Consider the following 21,129-nt stretch of genomic DNA (forward strand, 5'->3'; position numbering starts at 1 on the left):
CCAACCAGCGCAAACAATCTCTCAGTACCTACCTTATCAAGCTGCTTCAGAGTTTTGCAGCTGTCAATGAGGTTGCATTCTTCTAAACTCCGCAGATATAAGCCCAATTTAATTCGCGTCTGAGGACAGTCCTGAACTTACACTGTGCCTTCAGTACAAAAATATCTTTTTTTTTTTTTTTTTAATGTGACCCAAAACTGCGCAAAGTATTCCAGATGTGGTCTGGCCCAAATCCCCTGTACAATTGCAGCAAGACTACTTTTATTTTTGTACTCCAGTCCCCTTGCAATCAAGGCCACAATGTAATTTGCCTTCCTAGTTGCTTCCTGCACCTTCACGCTAACTTAGAAGCACATCCAAGTCTCTGATAACTTCACATTTCCTTCTACCATCTTGTTGCCCACTCACTTAACCTGTCTAAATCTCTTTGCAGCCTCTGTGTTCTCCCCACAGCTGAGGCCTTAGCAATGATCCTTGCAGCACTCCATTATTCACTGCTTGCTAACTTGAAAAAGCTCTCTTCATGCCCACCTTCTGCTTTCTCGCCGGTATCCTGTGCTTTCTCCATGCTAAAATATTACCCCCAACTTCAGGAGCCCTTATCTTGCCTACTAGCCTTTTGTGTGGCACCTTATCAAATGTCTTTTGGAAATCCAGGTGTACAACATAGAAAATAGGGTCAGGTAGAGGCCATTCGGCCCATTAAGCCTGTTCCAGCATTCAATGTGATCTTGGCTGCTCTCTATCTCAACACTGCACTCCCCTCTGATCTAGAAATCTAGTTCCTTCTTAAATCTATTCAGTGACTTGGCCTCCACTGCCTTGTGTGGTAGAGAATTCCACAGGCTCACGACCCTCCGAGTGAAGAAATTTCTCCTCCTCTGTTCCTTTTTTTAAAAATATATTTTATTCAAGATTTTTTGGCCAAACATAACAGTACGTAGTGTTTCTTTTAAACAACAATAAAGCAATATAAATAACAGTGGCCAGTTTTAAACAAATAAATAAATAATATATGAACAGAAACAAAAACCAAACTAAGTGGCAACTGCCTTGTCAAAAATAAATACTCTCCAAAGACACAATCCAACAGTCCAATATACATTACCTAAAACAAGTGCCTATACATATACAATAACATCCCTGAGAGTCCGTCCGATTCCTCCCCCTCCCCCTCTCCCCTCCCCCCTGGGTTGCTGCTGTTGTCTTCCTCTTTTCCATTCCCTCTATCTTTCTGTGAGTTAGTCGACGAACGGTTGCCACCGCCTGGTGAACCCTTGAGCCGAACCCCTTAGTACGGACTTAATCCGTTCTAACTTTATAAACCCTGCCATGTCGTTTATCCAGGTCTCCACACCCGGGGGTTTGGCTTCCTTCCACATTAACAATAGCCTGCGCCGGGCTACTAGGGACGCAAAGGCCAAAACATCAGCCTCTCTCGCCTCCTGCACTCCCGGCTCTTCTACAACCCCAAATATAGCCAAACCCCAGCTTGGTTCGACCTGGACCCCCACCACCTTTGAAAGCACCTTTGCCACCCCCACCCAAAACCCCTGTAGTGACGGGCATGACCAGAACATGTGGGTGTGATTCGCTGGGCTTCTCGAGCATCTCGCACACCTATCCTCTACCCCCAAAAATTTACTGAGCCGTGCTCCAGTCATATGCGCCCTGTGTAACACCTTAAATTGTATCAGGCTTAGCCTGGCACACGAGGACGATGAGTTTACCCTACATAGGGCATCAGCCCACAGCCCCTCCTCAATCTCCTCCCCCAGCTCTTCTTCCCATTTCCCTTTCAGCTCATCTACCATGATCTCCCCCTCGTCCCTCATTTCCCTATATATGTCCGACACCTTACCATCCCCCACCCACGTCTCTGCGATCACTCTATCCTGCACCTCCTGCGTCGGGAGCTGCGGGAATTCCCTCACCTGTTGCCTCGCAAAAGCCCTCAGTTGCATATACCGAAATGCATTCCCTTGGGGCAACCCATATTTTTCCGTCAGCGCTCCCAGACTCGCAAACGTCCCATCTACGAACAGATCTCTCAATTGTGCTACCCCTGCTCTTTGCCATGCTCCAAATCCCCCATCCATTCTCCCCGGAACAAACCTATGGTTATTTCTTATCGGAGACCGCACCGAGGCTCCCGTCTTTCCCCTATGCCGTCTCCACTGCCCCCAAATCTTCAATGTAGCCACCACCACCGGGCTTGTGGTGTATTTCTTCGGTGAGAATGGCAACGGTGCCGTCACCATAGCTTGTAGGCTAGTCCCCCTGCAGGACGCCCTCTCCAATCTCTTCCACGCCGCTCCCTCCTCTTCTCCCATCCACTTACACACCATTGAAATATTGGCGGCCCAGTAGTACTCACTTAGGCTCGGTAGTGCCAGCCACCCCCTGTCCCTACTACGCTGCAAAAATCCCCTCCTCACTCTCTGGGTCTTCCCGGCCCCCACACAACTCATAATACTCTTCTCGATTCTTTTGAAAAAAGCCTTCGTGACCACCACCGGGAGGCACTGAAACACAAAAAGGAATCTCGGGAGGACCACCATTTTAACCGCCTGCACCCTACCTGCCAGTGACAGGGACACCATGTCCCATCTCTTAAAGTCCTCCTCCATCTGTTCCACCAACCGCGTTAAATTAAGCCTATGTAATGTACCCCAATTCTTGGCTATCTGGATCCCCAAGTACCGAAAGTCCCTTGTTACTTTCCTCAACGGTAAATCCTCTATTTCTCTGCTCTGCTCCCCTGGATGCACCACAATCAACCCACTTTTCCCCATGTTCAATTTATACCCTGAAAAATCCCCAAACTCCCCAAGTATCCGCATTATCTCTGGCATCCCCTCCGCCGGGTCCGCCACATATAGCAACAAATCATCCGCATACAGAGATACCCGGTGTTCTTCTCCTCCCCTGAGTACTTCCCTCCACTTCCTGGAACCCCTCAATGCTATGGCCAGGGGCTCAATCGCCAGTGCAAACAATAACGGGGACAGAGGACATCCCTGCCTCGTCCCTCTATGGAGCCGAAAATAATCAGACCCCCGTCCATTCGTGACCACGCTCGCCATCGGGGCCCTATACAGCAACTGTACCCATCTCCAAAGCCAAATCTCCTCAGCACCTCCCACAAATAATCCCACTCCACTCTATCAAATGCTTTCTTGGCATCCATTGCCACCACTATCTCCGCTTCCCCCTCTGGTTGGGCATCATCATTACCCCTAGCAGCCTCCGTATATTTGTATTCAGCTGTCTCCCCTTCACAAACCCAGTTTGGTCCTCATGAACCACCCCCGGGACACAATCCTCTATCCTCGTTGCCATTACCTTGGCCAGAATCTTAGCTTCCACATTCAGGAGGGAAATAGGCCTATAGGACCCGCATTGCAGCGGGTCTTTTTCCTTCTTTAGGAGGAGCGATATCGTTGCCTCTGACATAGTTGGGGGCAGCTGCCCCCTTTCCCTCGCCTCATTAAAGGTTCTCATCAGTAGCGGGGCCAGCAAGTCCATATATTTCCTATAGAATTCAACTGGGAATCCGTCTGGTCCCGGGGCCTTCCCCGCCTGCATGCTCCCAATCCCTTTCACTACTTCCTCCGTCTCAATCTGTGCTCCCAGTCCCGCCCTCCTGCTCCTCCACCTTAGGAAATTCCAGCTGATCCAGAAAGCACATCATTCTCTCCTTCCCATCCGGGGGCTGAGCGTCATATAATCTTTCATAAAATGCCTTGAACACTCCATTCACTCTCTCCGCTCCCCGCTCCATCTTTCCCTCCTCATCTCTCACCCCCCCCCCCCCCCCTATCTCCCTCGCTGCTCCCCTTTTCCTCAGTTGGTGGGCCAGCAACCTGCTCGTCTTCTCCCCATATTCGTACTGTACACCCTGTGCCTTCCTCCATTGTGCCTCTGCATTACCCGTAGTCAACAAGTCAAATTCTACATGTAGCCTTTGCCTTTCCCTGTACAGTCCCTCCTCCGGTGCCTCTGCATATTGTCTGTCCACCCTCAGAAGTTCTTTCAACAACCGCTCCCTTTCCCTACCCTCCTGCTTTCCTTTATGTGCCCTAATAGATATCAGCTCCCCTCTAACCACTGCCTTCAGTGCCTCCCAGACCACTCCCACCTGAACCTCCCCATTATCATTGAGTTCCAAGTACCTTTCAATACACCCCCTCACCCTTAAACACACCCCCTCATCTGCCAATAATCCCATGTCCATTCTCCAGGGTGGACGCTGTTCTTTTTCCTCCCCTATTTCCAGGTCCACCCAATGTGGAGCGTGATCCGAAATAGCTATAGCTATTCCGTCCCCGTCACCTTCGGGATCAGTGCCCTTCCCAAAACAAAAAAGTCTATCCGTGAATAAACTTTGTGGACATAGGAGAAAAAGGAAAACTCCTTACTCCTAGGTCTACTAAATCTCCAGGGGTCTACTCCTCCCATCTGCTCCATAAAGTCTTTAAGCACCCTAGCTGCAGCCAGCCTCCTTCTGATCCTGGACCTCAATCTGTCCAGCACCGTATTAAAATCTCCACCCATTACCAACTTCCCCACCTCTAGGTCCGGGATACGTCCTAACATACGCCTCATAAAGTTGGCATCATCCCAGTTCGGGTCATATACGTTCACTAAGACCACTGCCTCCCCTTGCAATTTGCCACTCACCATCACGTATCTGCCCCCACTATCCGCCACTATGGTCTTTGCCTCAAACATTACCCGCTTCCCCACTAGTATGGCCATCGCCTGTTTTTTTGCGTCTAGCCCCGAATGAAACACCTGCCCCACCCATCCTTTGCGTAGTCTGACCTGGTCTATCAGTTTCAGATACGTCTCCTGCAGCATAACCACATCTGCCTTAAGTTTCTTTAGGTGTGCGAGTACCCGTGCCCTCTTTATCGGCCCGTTCAGCCCTCTCACATTCCACGTGATCAGCCGGATTGGAGGGCTCTTTACCTCCCCCCCCGCCCCCCCCGCCTTGTCGACTAGCCATCTCCTTTTTCAATCCAGCTCCTCACCCAGTTCCCACGTAGCCGTATCTCTCCCCAACGGCGCCCTCCCGCCCCAACCACCCCACCCCATACCAGCTCCCCCTTCTCCCCAGCAGCAGCAACCCAGCTAACCCCCCCCCCCCCCCCCCCCTGCTCGATCCCTCACTAGCGTAATTGCACCCCCCATGTTGCTCCCAGAAGTCAGCAAACTCTGGCCGACCTCTGCTTCCCCCCGTGACCTCGGCTCACACTGTGCGAGGCCCCCTCCTTCCTGCTTCCCTGTTCCCGCCATGATTACCATAGCGCGGGAACAAAGCCCGCGCTTCCCATTTGGCCCTGCCCCCAATGGCCGGCGCCCCCAGCTCCTCATCCTCCCTCTTCTCCACCCCCCCCCCCACGACATGGGGAAGAGAGAAAAGTTACAGGGTCGCAGGATTAACAACTTGGGGAATCATCTCTTCCCCCTTTTCCCCCTCTTCACCCCACATATTCGCCCCACCACTTTGTCCCAAACGTTCTTTTTCTAGCCTGCTTATTCCAGCTTCTCCTCGACAATAAATGTCCACGCCTCTTCTGCCGTTTCGAAGTAGTGGTGTTTCCCTTGATGTGTGACCCACAGTCTTGCCGGCTGCAGCATTCCAAATTTAACCTTCCTTTTGTGCAGCACCGCCTTGGCCCGATTAAAGCTTGCCCTCCTTCTCGCCACCTCCGCGCTCCAATCTTGATATACGCGGATCACCGCGTTCTCCCACCTACTGCTCCGAGTTTTCTTTGCCCATCTGAGGACCATCTCTCTGTCCTTATATCGGAGAAATCTCACCACTATGGCTCGAGGAATTTCTCCAGCCCTCGGTCTTCACGCCATAACTCGATAGGCTCCCTCCACCTCCAACGGGCCCGTCGGGGCCTCCGATCCCATTAACGAGTGCAGCATCGTGCTCACATATGCCCCGACGTCTGCACCTTCGGGAAGACCAAGAATCCTTAAATTCTTCCTCCTCGCATTATTCTCCAGCCTTTCCACACACCTTTTGTGTTGTGCCTCGTGCATCTCTGTCCTCCCCACCAGGCCCTGTATGTCGTCCTCATTCTCAGCAGCCTTTGCCTTCACGACCCGAAGCTCCTGCTCCTGGGTCTTTTGCTCCTCCTTTAGCCCTTCAATCGCCTGTAATATCGGGGCCAACAGCTCCTTCATCTCCCTTTTAAGTTCTTCCACGCAACGCCGCAGGAACTCTTGTTGGTCAGGGCCCCATATTAAACTGCCTCCTTCCGACGCCATCTTGCTTTGTGCTTGCCTTCCTGGCCGCTGCTTTAGAGGATCCACCGCAATCCGGCCACTTTCCCCTCCTTTTTCCATCCGTGTCCAGGGGGGATTCCCTTCTGGTTTACCGCACCGTGTTTTTAGCCGTTAAAATTGCCATTGGGGCTCCTATCAAGAGCCCAAAAGTCCTTTCCACCGGGAGCTGCCGAAACGTGCAACTTAGCTGGTCATCGCCGCACCCGGAAGTCCCTCCTCTGTTCTAAATGTCCTACCCAGTTTCCTGAGACTGTGACCCCTTGTTCTAGACACTTTCCCACCCCTGCCAGAGGCAGCATCATCCCTACATCCAGTCGAATTACACATTTCAGTGAGATCCCCTCTCATTCTTCTAAATTCCAGTGAATGCAGGTTTCGTCGACACAATCTCCTTGCTGTTCCAGGAATCGGTCTAGTGAACTTTCACTGCACTTCTTTTCTTGGGTAAGAAGACCAAAACTGCACAAACTGATCCAGGTGTAGTCTTACCAAGGCCCTGTGCAGCTGCAGTAAGACCTTCTTTCTCCTCCACTCAAATCCTCTTGCGATGAAGGCAAAGGTCCCATTTACCTTCCTAACTACTTGCTGCACTTCCATGCTTGCTTTCAGTGACTGGTGTACTCGGACACCCTGGTCTTTTGTGCATCAACATTTTCCAAATCTATCACAATTTAAATAATCCTCTGACATTCTGCTTTTTCTACCAAAATGGGGAATATTTATTTTATTATTCATTTTGTGGGATGTGGGTGATGCTGCTTAGGCCAGCATTTATTGCCGATCAGAAGGTGATGATGAGTTGCCTTCAACCGCTGGAGCCCTTGAGGTGTAGGAATACCCACTGTGCTGTTGTGGAGAGAGCTCCAGGATGTTGCCCCAGCGGCAGGGAAGGAACGGCGATCTATTTCGAAGTCAGGGTGGTGAGTGACTTAGAGAGGAATCTCCAGGTGGTGGGGTTCCCAGGTATCTGCTGTCCGAGTGTCCTTCTAGACGATCGTGGCCATGGGTTTGGAAGGTGCTACCGAAGGAATCTTGGTGAGTTTGTGCAATGCATCTTGTAGATGGTACACAAAGCTGCCGCTATTCGTCGGTGGTAGAGAGTTTGAATGTTTGTGGAAGGAGGAGCAATCAAGTGGGCTGCTTTGTCCTGAATGGTGTCGAGCGTCTTGTGTTGTTGGAGATGCACTCATCCAGGCAAGTGGAGAGTAGTCCTGACTTATGCCTTGTAGATGGTGGACAGGAGGTGAGTTACTCGCTGTAGGATTCCTAGCCTTTGATCTGCCCTGGTAGCCACAGTATTAATATGGCTAGTCCAGTTCAGTTTCTGATCAATGGTAACCCCCAGGCTGTTGTTAGTGGGAGATTCAGCGATGGTAATGCCATTGAATGTCAAGGGGCGATGGTTAGATCCTCTTGTAGGCGATGGTCAGATCCTCTTGTAGGCGATGGTCATTCCTTGGAACTTGTGTGGCGTGAATGAAACTTGTCACAATCTGGATATTGTCCAGGTCTTGCAGCATTTGGACATGAGCTCCTTCAGTATCTGGGGAGTCGCGAATGGTGCTGAACATTGTGCAGACATTCCCACTTCTGACCTTATGATGGAAGGGCGGTCGTTAATGAAGCAGCTGAAGATGGTTGGGGCTAGGATACTACCCCGAGTCTCCTGCAGTGATGACCTGGAGCTGAGATGATTGACCTCCAACCACTGCAACAGTCTTCCTTTACAACATGTATGACTCCAACTAGCGGCGAGTTTTTCCCCTGATTCCTGTTGACTCCAGTTTAGCTAGGGCTCCTTGATGCCATACTCGGTTAAATGCTGCCTTGATGTCAAGGACAGCCACTCACCGCTGGCATTCGGCTCATTTGTCCATATTTGAACCAAGGCTGTAATGAGGTCAGGAGATGAGTGACCCTGCCGGAACCCAAACTTGGCGTCCGTGAGCAGGCTTTTGCTGAGTAAGTGCCGCTTGATAGCTTTGATTTGGATTTGTCTTGTTTCTTGTGCACAGGGCACACCTTGGCAATTTTCCACATTGCCAGGTAGATGTCAGTGGAACAGCTTGGGTGCGGCAAGTTCTGGAGCACACGCCTTCAGTACTATTGCTGGAATATTGTTCAGGCCCATAGTCTTTGCAATATCCAGAGCCTTCAGCTGTTTTTTGAAATCATGTGGAGTGAATCGTATTGACTGAAGACTGACAACTGTGATGCTGGGGACCTCCGGAGGAGACCGAGATGGATCATCCACTCTGCACTTCTGACTGAAGATTGTTGCGAATTGGCGGCATGATGGCACAGTGGTTAGCACTGCAGTCTCTCGCTGCTGAGGACCCCAGTTCGATCCCGACCTCTGGTCATTGTCCGTGTGGAGTTTGTACTTTCTCCCCGTGTTTGCGTGGGTCTCAACCCGACTAATCAAAAAGATGTGCAAGCTAGGTGGATTGGCCATGCTAAATGGCCCCTTAATTGGAAAAAAATTATTGGGCACTCTAAATATTTTTAAAAAAGAAGATTGTTGCGAATGCCTCAATTTTGTCTTTTGCACATATGTGCTGGCCTCCTCCATCATTGAGGATTGCAATATTTTATGGAGCAGCCTCCTCCAGTGAGTTTTATTTAATTGTCCACCACCATTCACGACTGGATGTGGCAGGACTACTGCTTAGATCTGATGCGCTCGTTGCGGAATCGCTTAACTCTGTCTATTATTTGCTGTTTGGCACGCAAGTAGTCCTGTGTTGTAGCTTCACCAGGTTGACACATCATTTTTCGGTATGCTTGATGTTGCTCCTGGCATGGTCTCCGGCACTCTTCATTGAACCAGGGTTGATCCCCTGGCTTGTTGGTGATGGTAGAGTGGGGGACATGCCAGGCCATGAGGTTGCAGATTGTGGTTGAATACAATTCTGCTAATGGGACAACACCACACCTCATGGTTGCCCAGTCGAGTTGCTAGATCTGTTTGAAGTCTATCCCATTTATCTCGGTGGTAGTGCCACACAACAAGATGGAGGGTATCCTCGATGTGATGGCAGGACTTTTTCCTCCAAGGACTGTGCGGTGGTCATTTCTACCAATACTGTCCTGGACAGATTCATCTGCAGCAGGCAGATTGGTGGGGATGAGGTCAAATGTGTTTTTCCCAGGAGTGGCACAGTGGTTAGCAATGTTGCATCATGGTGCTGAGGACCCAGGTTCCCAGGTCACTGTCTATGTGGAGTTTGCACATTCTCCCCGTGTCTGTGTGGGTCTCACCCCCAGAACCCAAAATGATGTGCAGGGTAGGTGGATTGGCCACGCTAAATTGTCCCTTAATTGGAAAAAAGGAATTGGGTACTTCATGTTTTTCCCTCTTCTTGGTTCCCTCACCACCAGTCTATATCCTTTAGGACCCAGCCAGCTCAGTCTGTGGTGGTACTCCCGATCCACTCTTGGTGATGGACATTGAAGCCCCACATATTCTGCGTCCTTGCCACCCTCCGTGCTTTCTCCAAGTGGTGTTCAACATGGAGGAGTACTGATTCATCAGCTGATGGTAGCCAGTACGTGGTAATCAGCAGGAGGTTTCCTTGCCCATATTTAGCCTGAAGCCGTGAGACTTCATGGAGTCCAGAGTCGATATTAAGGACTTCCAGGGCAACTCCCTCCTGACTGTGTACCGCTGTGCCATACCTGTGCTGGGTATGTCCTGTCTCACGGGCAGGACAGACCCAGGAATGGTGATAGAGCTGTCTGGGACATTGACTGTAAGGTATGGTTCTGTGAGTATGACTATTGTCAGGCTGTTGCTTAACTAGTCTGTGAGACAGCTCTCCCAACGTTGGCACAGATGTTAGTAAGGAGGACTTTGCAGAGTTGACGGGGCTGGGTTTGCCGTTGTCGTTTCCGGTGCCTGGTTAGATGCCGGGTGGTTCATCCCATTTCATTCCTTTTTTTGTGTTTTTGTAACAAATTGAATACAACTGTATGGCTTGCTCGGCCATTTCAGAGGGCATTAAAGAGTCAACCATATATTTGTGGACCTGGAGCTACATGTAGGCCAGACTAGAGTAAAGGTAGCAGGTTTCCTTCACAAGGGAGTAGTGAACCAGACAGTCGCTTCATGGTCATCATTTGACTTTTAATTCCAGATATTTTGAGTTTGAATTCCATCACCTGCCATGGTAGATTCAAACCCGGATCCCCAGATCATTGTTCTGGGTCTCTGGATTACTAGTCCAGCGACATTACCACTATGCCACCGCCTCCCTCGACACTGCATCTGCTATGTATTTGCCTACTCATTCAACTTGTCTAAATCGCTGTGAAGCCTCTTTACTTCCTCGCCACTCTCATTTCTACCGAGTTTTGTGGTGTGAACAAATTTGGAAATATTACATTTGAATCCTTCATGCAAATTGTTAATGTATATTGTGAAAGAGCTGAGGCCCAAGGACTGGGCCTTGCTGGACCCCACTCGTCATCACCACCTACTCCAAAAAAAAGCCCATTTGTTTCTCTTCTGTTTTCTTACCAATTCCCAATGCATGCCAATATATTATCCCCAATCCCATTCACTTTAATTGTGCCACTAAATTCTTGTGTGAGAAAATTAACCACTTACGTGGGATCTACTGGTTCCCCTTTATTTAGTTTGCCATACTGGTTGCATCCTCCAATAACATGGTGACACAGTGGTTAGCACTGCTGCATCACAGCTCCAGGGACCCGGGTTCAATTCCAGCCTCGACTGATCGTCTGTGCGGAGTCTGCACTTTCTCCCCGTGTCTGCATGGCTTTCCTCCGGGTGCTCCGGTTTCCTCCCACAATCCAAAGATGTGCAGGTTAGGTGGATTGGCCATGTCTCACTTGAAAGTGCAGATTCTCAAGGTACCCTAGAGGTTGCAATCTATCTCCTTTGCCTCAGAGACCTCGGGTGACTGCCGGAGATGCAGTATAAGGCCTCTGTTTACGCTACCGTCACAGCAAAACCGGGTTGTTACACTGCACATGTACAACCCCCATGTCCCCGTGTCTGATGTGCTCACGTTCCTCGCCAGGTACGGTGAACTGAAAAGTGACCGTGCAATTGAAAGACACCTTTGGCATCTGGACAAGTGAGCACCAGATCAAGGTGACTCAGAACAGACTGCAACGGAACCATCCTGCATCTCTTTTCCCCCCCCCCCCCCCCTCCAGTTTCGCCATTGGAGGAAATCGTGGCTACCTCTACTACGTGGGACAGCCACGAGTATGCCACACCTGTGGCAAAACGGGGCATGTCGCCGCAAACTGCAGTGTGACCTTCTGCAAAAACTGCAGGCAGTAGGGACACATGACTAAGGACTGCAAGGAAGACAAGTGCTGCAACCTGTGTGGGGAGGCCGGCCATCTTTACAGGGCCTGCCCGAAACGCGGGGCAGCATATGCACAGATCATCAGCAGTGGAGTCAAAAAGGCGACCACAGAGGAGGTTCATACACCCACCATTGACAAAGATACCACAGCACAGAATGCGGGAAAGCAACAGGAGGGCCCTCAACAAAAAGTGGAGGCCCCAGGACGACCGGACAACTCAACCCCAACCTCATCTGACGAGGAACACTCGATGGAAGAGGATGGGACGAAGAATAAAGAGCCCTGGGAAACAGTGAACAGGGACAAACGAAAGAGGAAACAAAAAAACAAACTGAAGAATCCCCCGACGGGGAGTGGCAAAAAAGCGACACCTTTCAGCCAGTGGACTTAGCGCCGACACCTCCTCCGATGAGGGAAAACAAGACTAGAATCGGCCTCAAATAAAGAGGCAAAGCACCAAAGTGGAACGGGATGCACAGACCACCCAGACCACATACAGGGAAGAAAATCAAACACGCCGAGACAATCCACCTCTGGCTCATGAGAACAGCCATATGACAAACGGCCACCAAACGCCGGACATCGAAAACAAGGTCACAGACCAACCCCCGAAATTAACCAGCAGCAACAACCCAGGCGAAGACCGGCCTGCAACCCCAACACCTACTGACTGCCACAACGGACGCCAGGGCTACGGGGCCATTGCGGACCAGGACAGTTTTCTCAGCCCTGCAACTGTGCAACAGTTTGCGAGCACCACTGGCATGCTGGGGAACATCCAACAGCTCGAACAGCCAACTGTATAGACTCTGGACTCTGAGACTGGTAAATCTACCCTTTTATAATGGGTTTTAAAATTGCATCCATTAATGTGCGAAGCATCAAAGATACTTTGTGGTGTGTAGCCACACTCCACTATTTAGCAAATTTGAAAGCTGACCTACTGTTCCTGCAGGAGTGCAGAATTCCGCAACTACAGGCGTTGGTCGAGCTGGTGGTCCCTCGGGCCATCCATCTGGTCAGGAGGAAACGACTGCCGCTCCTCCGGCCTGGCCATTCTGCTGCGGGGAGGCAACTTCACCATCTCCGACGTTAAGGAGGTGGTGGGCGGGCGCCTCCTCGTAGCAGACGTCAAATACAAAAACACCCCTCTCAGACTTATGGGTACGCCCCGGCCATAAAGAGTGAGTGGCTGGCAGTCCTTCAGCAACTCCCACTGCTGTTGGCCACCTCCAAGCCAGTCATTCTGGGCGGTGACTTCAACTGCATCATCGATGCGGCTGGACGATCCGGCAGAGCCGACAGCAAACTAGACGCTACGTCCAGACTCCTGATGGAAATGGTAAAAGTCGCCAAGTTGCTCGACGTCTGCAGCAACCCTGCAGACTGAGCGCAGCGTAGATACACATGGTCACGGCCAGACAGGTCCGTCCGCTCCAGGATAGACTTCTTCTTTGTTTCCCGTGCTTTCAAAGTCGGGTCCACCGATGTAAGGCCGGTGTTCTTCTCTGACCACTGCCTCCTACTGGCCGACTGCCACCTGCAGGAAAACCAGGGGGTAGGCAGGGGGACATGGAAGCTGAATGTAAAACTGCTGACCCCTGAGAACCTCGAGGAACTCGGGAGGTATTACAAAGGTTGGAGAACCGTGAAGCCCCTCTTTGAGGCTCCACATCTCTGGTGGGAAGCAATCAAGGGGAATATCAAAAGGTTTTTCATCCTCAAGGGCGTTCAAAAGGTGAGAGAGACGAGGGTCCATGTCCAGGCTCCAGAAAAGTATGCAGAATTTGCTCCAGCTGCAGTCGATGGGGGCTGATGTCAAGGAGGATCTCCAAGAGGTGAAGAGCCAGCAAGCCTCGCTCTACACCTCGGAGGCCTCCAAGGTTATCTTCCGTTCCAGAGTCCGCTCCGTGGAGCAGGATGAAAAGTGCTCACGCTTCTTCTTCCAAAAGGTGCACAGAGAGACCTCTGTGATCAGCAGCCTGAAGGAAGAAGATGGCTCTGTAAAGTCAGCGCAGTCTGACACCCTGAGGATCAGCCAATCCTTTTTATGCCAGACTGTATGACCTGAAGCCAACAGATAGCACTGTTTCTCAGACCTTCCTGTCGACTATCACGGAGGTCTTAGGTGACAGCGAGCTGGAAAACCTGGACAAACCGCTAATTCTGGATGAGCTGACAAAGGCCGCCAACTCCCGGAAGCGACGGCTTACCGGTTGAGTTGTATTCGGCTCTGTGGGACTGGATGGGCCCAGACCTGCTGGAAATGTACGAGAGTATGCTTCTGGAAGGCAGCATGTCAGACTACATGAGGAAAGGCATCATCACCCTCATCTACAAGCAGAAGGGGGAAAGGGAAGAAATTCGGAATTGGCGACCCATTTCACTGTTGAATGTGGCTTACAAAATTCTAGCCAAGGTCATCGCCAATCGGGTCAAGTCTGCTCTGGAGTCGGTGATCCACCCTGACCAGACCTGTGCTGTACCCGGCAGGAAGATCTCTGATAGCCTCGCGCTACTCAGGGATACGATCGCCTACGTGCAGGACAGGAGGGTGGACACCTGCCTCATCAGCCTTGACCAGGAGAAGGCTTTTGACAGAATATCGCACACCTACATGATGGATGTGCTCTCCAAAATGGGGTTTGGGGAGGGAATTCGCAATTGGATCAAACTGCTCTACACAAACATCTATAGCGCAGTCTCAATCAATGGGTGGGAATCAGAAAAGTTCCAGATCAAATCTGGAGTCAGGCAGGACTGCCGTCTCTCCTCTGCCCTGTTTGTGTGCTGCATAGAACCTTTTGCCGAGTCCATCAGGAAGGATCCGGGTATAAGAGGAGTGACGATCCCAGGCAGTGGAGGCATGCAAGTCAAGGCCTCCCTGTACATGGACGACGTTGCCGTCTTCTGCTCGGATCCTGCGTCTGTACGCAGGCTCTTGAATGCCTGCGACCAGTTTGAACTGGCCTCTGGAGCCAAGGTAAACCGTGGCAAGAGCGAGGCCATGTTCTTTGGGAACTGGGCCGACCGATCCTTTGTCCCCTTCACTGTCAGGTCAGATTACCTGAAGGTGCTGGGGATATGGTTCGGAGTGGCTGGGGCGTGCACCAAAAACTGGGAGGAGCGCATGGCCAAGGTAAGACAGAAACTGGGCTGGTGGGAGCAACGCTCCCTCTCCATTGTGGGCAAAACCCTGGTCATCAGGTGTGAGGTACTCTCGGTGTTACTGTACGTGGCGCAGGTCTGGCCCATAACCCGACCCTACGCCACAGCAGTCACCCGGGCCATCTTCAAATTTATCTGGAGATCCAAGATGGACCGTGTCCGAAGGGACACCATGTACAAACCTCTGGAGAAGGGAGGGAGGAACGTACCCAACGCCTCCCTCATCCTGTTGGCCACCTTTGTGTCCAGCTGCATCAAGCTGTGCGTGGACCTCCGGTATGCAAACACCAACTGTCACTACATACTGAGGTTCTACCTGTCCCTGGCGTTACGAAGGTTGGGCCTGGCCTCATTGCCGCGGAACGCTCCAAGTAGTTGTGCCGTACCACCTGTCCTTCGTGGAAAAGTTTTTGAAGAAAAACACCTTTGACCACAAGGCAATGAAGCAGTGGTCAGCACGTAATGTCCTCGAGGCCCTCCGGGAAAAGGAGACTGTGGAGGACGTTGGATGGTTCCCTGAGCAGACTGTCAGAGTCATCTGGCAGACCGCCTCATCACCAGAACTTTCAAACAAGCACCAAGACCTAGCTTGGCTGGTGGTGAGAAGGGCCCTCCCTGTCAGATTCTTCATGTACACCCGAAGGCTCTGCGCCAATGCACACTGCCCTCGGAGTGGCTGTGGGGGAAATGAGACGGTCACCCACCTCCTTGTGGAATGTGCCTTTGCAAAGAAGGTCTGGAGAGACATGCAGTGGTACTTGTCAAGGTTCATCCCGAGCAGCTCTGTGACACAGGATTCTGTGCTCTATGGACTGTTTCCAGGGACACACACCGAGACAAACATCAATTGCTGCTGGAGGGTCATCAACTTGGTGAAAGACGCTCTTTCATCTGCCCGAAACTTGCTGATCTTCCAGTGCAAAGAATTGTCCTCGACAGAGTGTTGCAGACTGGCACATTCCAAGGTCCAGGACTACGTGCTGAGGGACGCACTCCAGCTTGGGGCAGCTGCCGCCAAGGTGCAATGGGGAAAGGCCACTGTGTAAGGTTTTTCCAGCAAATGTACGCCGAGGGGCGGGTAACAGTGTAAAACCCCCTCGGTCTGGGCCACCAACACTCAAATGTATAAAACAAACATGACAATGTAAATATTTACGAAGGAACTGTAACATAAAGAGTGATATGTGTATAAAATTATCAAAATGGAATGGAAGAAAGTCAAGGCAATGTATAACTCTGATGGAAATGTACAGTCAAGACAATTCGAAATGTTCTGTAATGTTTATGATAAATTTTTATGAATAAAGTATATTTTTTTGAAGAAAAAAAAATGTCTTACCAGCAAATGTACACCGAGGGGTGGGTAACAGTGTAAACCCCCCTCGGTCTGGGTCATTAACACTCCAATGTATAAAAGAAACATGACAATGTAAATGTTTAAGAAGGAATTTAACGTAAAGAGCGATATGTGTGTAAGGTTATCAAAATTGATTGGAAGAAAGTCAAGGGAATGTGTAAGTCTGATGGAAATGTACAGTCAAGACAATTCGAAATGTTCTTTTTTTTTTAAACTGGTCTCCAGAAATGGGAACCACATAATGGCACTCATGGGTTCTCCTAGGGGATCAAGGCCCCCAGGTGCAGCCCTTTGACACTGCTGGTGCCACCTGGGTGCCAGCCTGGCACTGCCAAGGTGCCAAGCTGGCTTTTTGTGTGCTGGCGATTAGGCCGGGGTGCCCCGCGTGGATGTTGGGAGGGTGACCGGGACTCTGGTAGTGCGTTAGGGCTTTGTGGGAGGGTCGTGGGTCACGTTTGGGGGGACCTCCGATCAGGACACCATTTAAAAATGGCTTCCCCATCTCCCGCTGTACTGAGGGATTCTAGCGAACAGAGCTCCTTGGTGTAGTAAATGGGGCTATTCCCTGCTGAGGCCCCTTATTTAACATGAGCGGCATAGTCATGTGCCTCTTGGCACTGCAAGTGCTGGGAAACACGTGGCTAAACACGCTCGCAGTGAGACTTTGTTCACATTTAGTTGAATCGCGCCCTTAGTTTCTTGAAGACTTATTTGATTTTTTTTTTCTACCTCCTCCAAGCAATAAAGAATTAAAGTGTCTGGAAGTGGCAATACATCAATTAGCATTGCTTTGAATGCTGCTGCTTTAGAACAAATAAAACTGAAAGCAGTTTTATACTAAAATTGTGAAGTTTTTGCTGGAGTATTTTCCTGAATAAAATGTCCATGACTGTGCTATCTGAGTTCATTGCCTGGGCATTGAACTGTGAAGAATGGATAGTGCTTAATTAATGCTTCAGAAATCCAAGCTACTGTGTCACTACCACACGCTGAGAATCATCATTTACGCCTGACAGGAAACAATATTAATCAATTACTGACAGATCACTGTGATATCATATTTACAGAAGCTACCAGTTTAATTTCCTGCATGACATCCGGCTAGTAATACTGTGGTAATAGCTTCCTGCATTGATGCATCAATGTGCTTTGTGTCTTGTTTTTCTTTTTTTTTCTGACTCAGAAGTAATTCCACAAAGTCTACCAGCAATGACTGGTTTAGTTTGCGTGCCTTACTTAAGTGTTGAAGGAACATTGTATTCATTGACCACAGGGATGGTACTTATTGTCGTTTTGAGACTCTCGTGATTTAAGGAAGCGTGTTTGTGTGAGACACTAGTTAATTTTTTTTGTTGTCACGTGAGGTGAGATATCAAAGTGATTCTTCGAATTAAATTTTTTAATGCGGATTAAATTATTTACACCAAGCAACCTCATTCGACTATGAGGAGCCTCACCGGGAAACAATGGAAATACAATTCATCCGATGCTCTACATAGTTTCCCATGTGTACCTTGATGCTTTTTTTAAAGAGTACCCAATTCTTTTTTTCCAATTTGTGGCCAGTCCACCTACCCTGCACATCTTTGGGCTGTGGGGGGTGAGACCCACGCACAAGCATCCACTTTTTTTGAAGAGTTAATGTATGAAATAAATTGGCATGAATCCAATGATTTTTGAAAGGATCTATTAGCATTGATATTAAAATGGTTTCAGAATAACACGAATAAAGATCACAGAATACAATTTAAGTAGCTTTTTCATAATTAATAGATCTGTTTATAAATCTGTTCACTGGATAAGATCAGATCAGAAGAACAGATGGGTTGCAGATGTAAATACAATAGATTGGAGCTGCTTAGTTCCCTGTGTACGCTGTAAGCTTTGTTAGTTTCTTCCTTTGCCAGACTTTACTCTAATGAGAACTGTTTGAAGTTGGACATTATACAGAAAGACAGATGAGGCTAATGTATCTGTGCACATCACATTGATACTTGTATTTTTCTTCCCCCTTCTGTCAATTGATTTCAGTCAAGAGCAGTGGAGGTGAAATGTGCCTCACACTTAACAGACCAGGTGAACCGTTCTCTTGATCCTTCGCGTCTAACAAGCTCCTATGGAATGGACTCGGCCAGTGGCGAACCTGCAACTAGCATTTTGGAAGAGTGCACCAATATCCCACCAAAGCTTGCCAGCACATTAGGGCATATTGTAGAGCAACTGGATGTTTTAACACAGGTGAGTGATTCGAGAGGTGAAAGATCTAACTTCCAACTAAGTTTTCCTAATTTATCTCCTTAACAGTTTTTATTTCAGGAGGCTTTTTTATGCCTTTTTTTTTTCTTGAGTTACATTTTTGAGGTGGGTGGGATATGGCGCAGAAACATGCAAATTGAATTTATTAGTCAAAATAACTGCACACTGCCTGTATACATACTGTTACTTTTGTATACTTCAACCAATCCGACTACAACGCATAAGTTTTTTGCCTAGAGTTAAAATGTTAACTTGTAATGAAGTAAGACTATGCTGCAATGCGTGTTCCCCGCCCCAGAAAACCCACAACGGTGTGAAATCGCAGAAAAATATGCAAGTGAAAGAGGTTATTTTCTCAGTGTATGTAAGCACTATGTGCTATATCACACATTTAATGTCCTGAGAAAGATCAATAACTACAGGTTAAAATTCTAGGATAGAGCTTTGTGAAATTTCACTTTCACCTGAGTCATACCATTATAGTCATACAGTGACAGTCCAAGGTAACAGTCAAATGCTCCACTTAAGCTCACTGAGCATTTGTTGATGACAGTTCCAACTTCAGTGGCCGTCGAGCAAGAAATCTTGCATTAATGCAATGCTTCCAACATGATTATGGCAGGGGATTTCTGTTTCCATTCATGTTGGGCAGGTTTAGCGATGGGAGCAGAAAATACCACGAAAAGTCGAAAGCTTGCCATGATAGTGTGTTTCTCTTCTTCTTCTTCTCCCCTCTTTCTCTTTCCCCCCCCCCCCCCCCCCCTTGTCAGTTGCGGACCTCATTTCGTCGATAATATTGTTATAATATATTTGTATCTCTTTATTGGTTCCGTATGTGAGAATCATTTTCCCCCACCCTCCCGGCCGCAAAATCCAACCACTGCAGCATGCCATCTTAATGCTGCAAATCATGACTGGCATCAAAAGGCGTGCACCTGACGAGCGCACCTTTGAAGTGTGTGCAGCATTTGTGGAGTGGCTCCATGTATTCAGGTGGTTCACTTGGGGGTGGCCCCAAGGTGCATCAACTTCCTCTCCTCCCTATGGGAGCCCAAGGACCCCTGACTTCCTCCTTGGGATAGAGGGGCAGCTGGAGTGAGCTTGAAAACCTGCCATCCATATGTGCCTGCACTATGGAATGCATGTCCTGCAGTAGTGCAGGACAAAGTCTTGCACCAAGCTCTCCAAGGTGGCTGCCACCCTAGTTGTGTTGACCTTGTTGCGTTGCAGTGTTAACACAATCACTTCCGACATAAAGCAGAGTCACTCCTCCATGCAGCCCTTCAATCTAACAAATGTACCAGACGTCCCTTCCTGATTTTCTTCCGTTTGCCTTTGGAATGCCAACAACTGAGGCATGACTGAGTCCACAGGCACGTCATCCACGTCATCCGACTGGGACTTCCAGGCCTCCAGCAATCCTCCCGAGTGCTGGCACCTTGGAACCTCACTGCCTACTGTGGATCAAAAAGTGATATGCTCACCAGATTGTGACCCCGAGGCTACTCTAGAACTAGATCCCTCAAGTTTGTGTCTCTGCGCTGGTGCAGGATGTGGGTGAGCACTGTTCCGGCTCTTCTACTTCAGGATCCATGAACCCCTCTTTATTGCTGTCAGGGCTCGAATCAAGGACTTGGCAGATAGTCTGCTGCGCCTTTTTCCCAGATGTGCTTGTCAAAGAAAGAGTTCATTTGTGAAAGAAAGGAGAGTTCATTAGTGTATGGCAGTCACCTGCGAAACAGGAGACGTGACTCACAGCGTTGTTGTCTGGATGTTTCAGTGCTGGATCCTCACTTGCTGTCTGGGATTTTCCACGCAACCTGCCACATGTTTTGGGGAGGCGGCAGGATCATCTCCCGCCATTGTCAACGGGGCTTCTCGGCGGTGGGGGTGCTTTGTCGGCAAGACTGGAAGATCCCACCAGCATGAACGGCTGAAAAATTCCAGCCAGTTATCACCACTGACCTCTCCATCAGCATAGGAGTGGTCAACAAAGAACAATACAACACAGGAACAGGCCCGTCGGCCCTCCAAGCCTCCACTGGTCATGATACCACCTTTGGCCAAAACCCTCAGCACTTCCTAGTGAAGAATAACATCCTCCCTGGCCAGCTGAATGTCTCTGTCCTCTTAAATCTGTGAGGAACTTCTGCTCTGGCATTCCTCTGCCCATCTATGATCTTTCTCTCTTAAGAATCAACTGCTCCTGCACAAAAATAGATGGGGAGAGTGTAAGCAGGAAGCTTGCCAGGGTAGATGATGAGGATGACTGGCATGTGTGGATGTTGAGTGGACCAGTGAGGTGATGAAGCCACAACCCACAGGGAAGATGAAGTGTGTGTGGAAGTGGAGTAGCCCTGAGCTGGCGGTGAGTGAGATCCCTGTGGATGTGTGATGGGTCTGTGTGTTTGAGTGATGAGACAAGTGACTTATCCTAGCAGAACGGAGAAAGTCTTTCGTCCTCTTTCTGTACTCGGTGGCTGTCCCCTTCTGCATGGCATTGGCACTCAGGCCGCTGCCATCGCCTCCCAAGCTGGGTTCATCGGCTTGCTGCTGGGCTTCTGTCCTGAGCCTACCTACTGTGGTAGGGGTTTCTGAGTTTGCCAAGTATTTCTTTCACTCACTAGTCATTTAAGGAAGGTTTATCTGTGCAAAACACTATTGTAAATCATGTTTTGTTTTTTTTAACACGTACAGTT

At 49.4% G+C, this 21,129-nt stretch overlaps 1 protein-coding gene across 4 annotated transcripts in view; it reads left to right on the plus strand.

Annotated features, from left to right (window-relative positions):
* The window catches only part of LOC140396383 (uncharacterized), a 176,744-nt gene that overhangs the window by 127,181 nt on the left and 28,434 nt on the right, over nucleotides 1–21,129 (plus strand). For all 4 annotated transcript variants that reach the window (XM_072484962.1, XM_072484964.1, XM_072484963.1 and 1 more), the window contains one exon: nucleotides 18,206–18,412. In XM_072484962.1, coding sequence (XP_072341063.1) covers nucleotides 18,206–18,412 — 207 coding nt within the window. The remainder of the gene's footprint in view (nucleotides 1–18,205; nucleotides 18,413–21,129) is intronic.

Source organism: Scyliorhinus torazame, chromosome 19 (assembly GCF_047496885.1).
Source record: "Scyliorhinus torazame isolate Kashiwa2021f chromosome 19, sScyTor2.1, whole genome shotgun sequence".
Taxonomy (NCBI): Eukaryota; Metazoa; Chordata; class Chondrichthyes; order Carcharhiniformes; family Scyliorhinidae; genus Scyliorhinus; species Scyliorhinus torazame.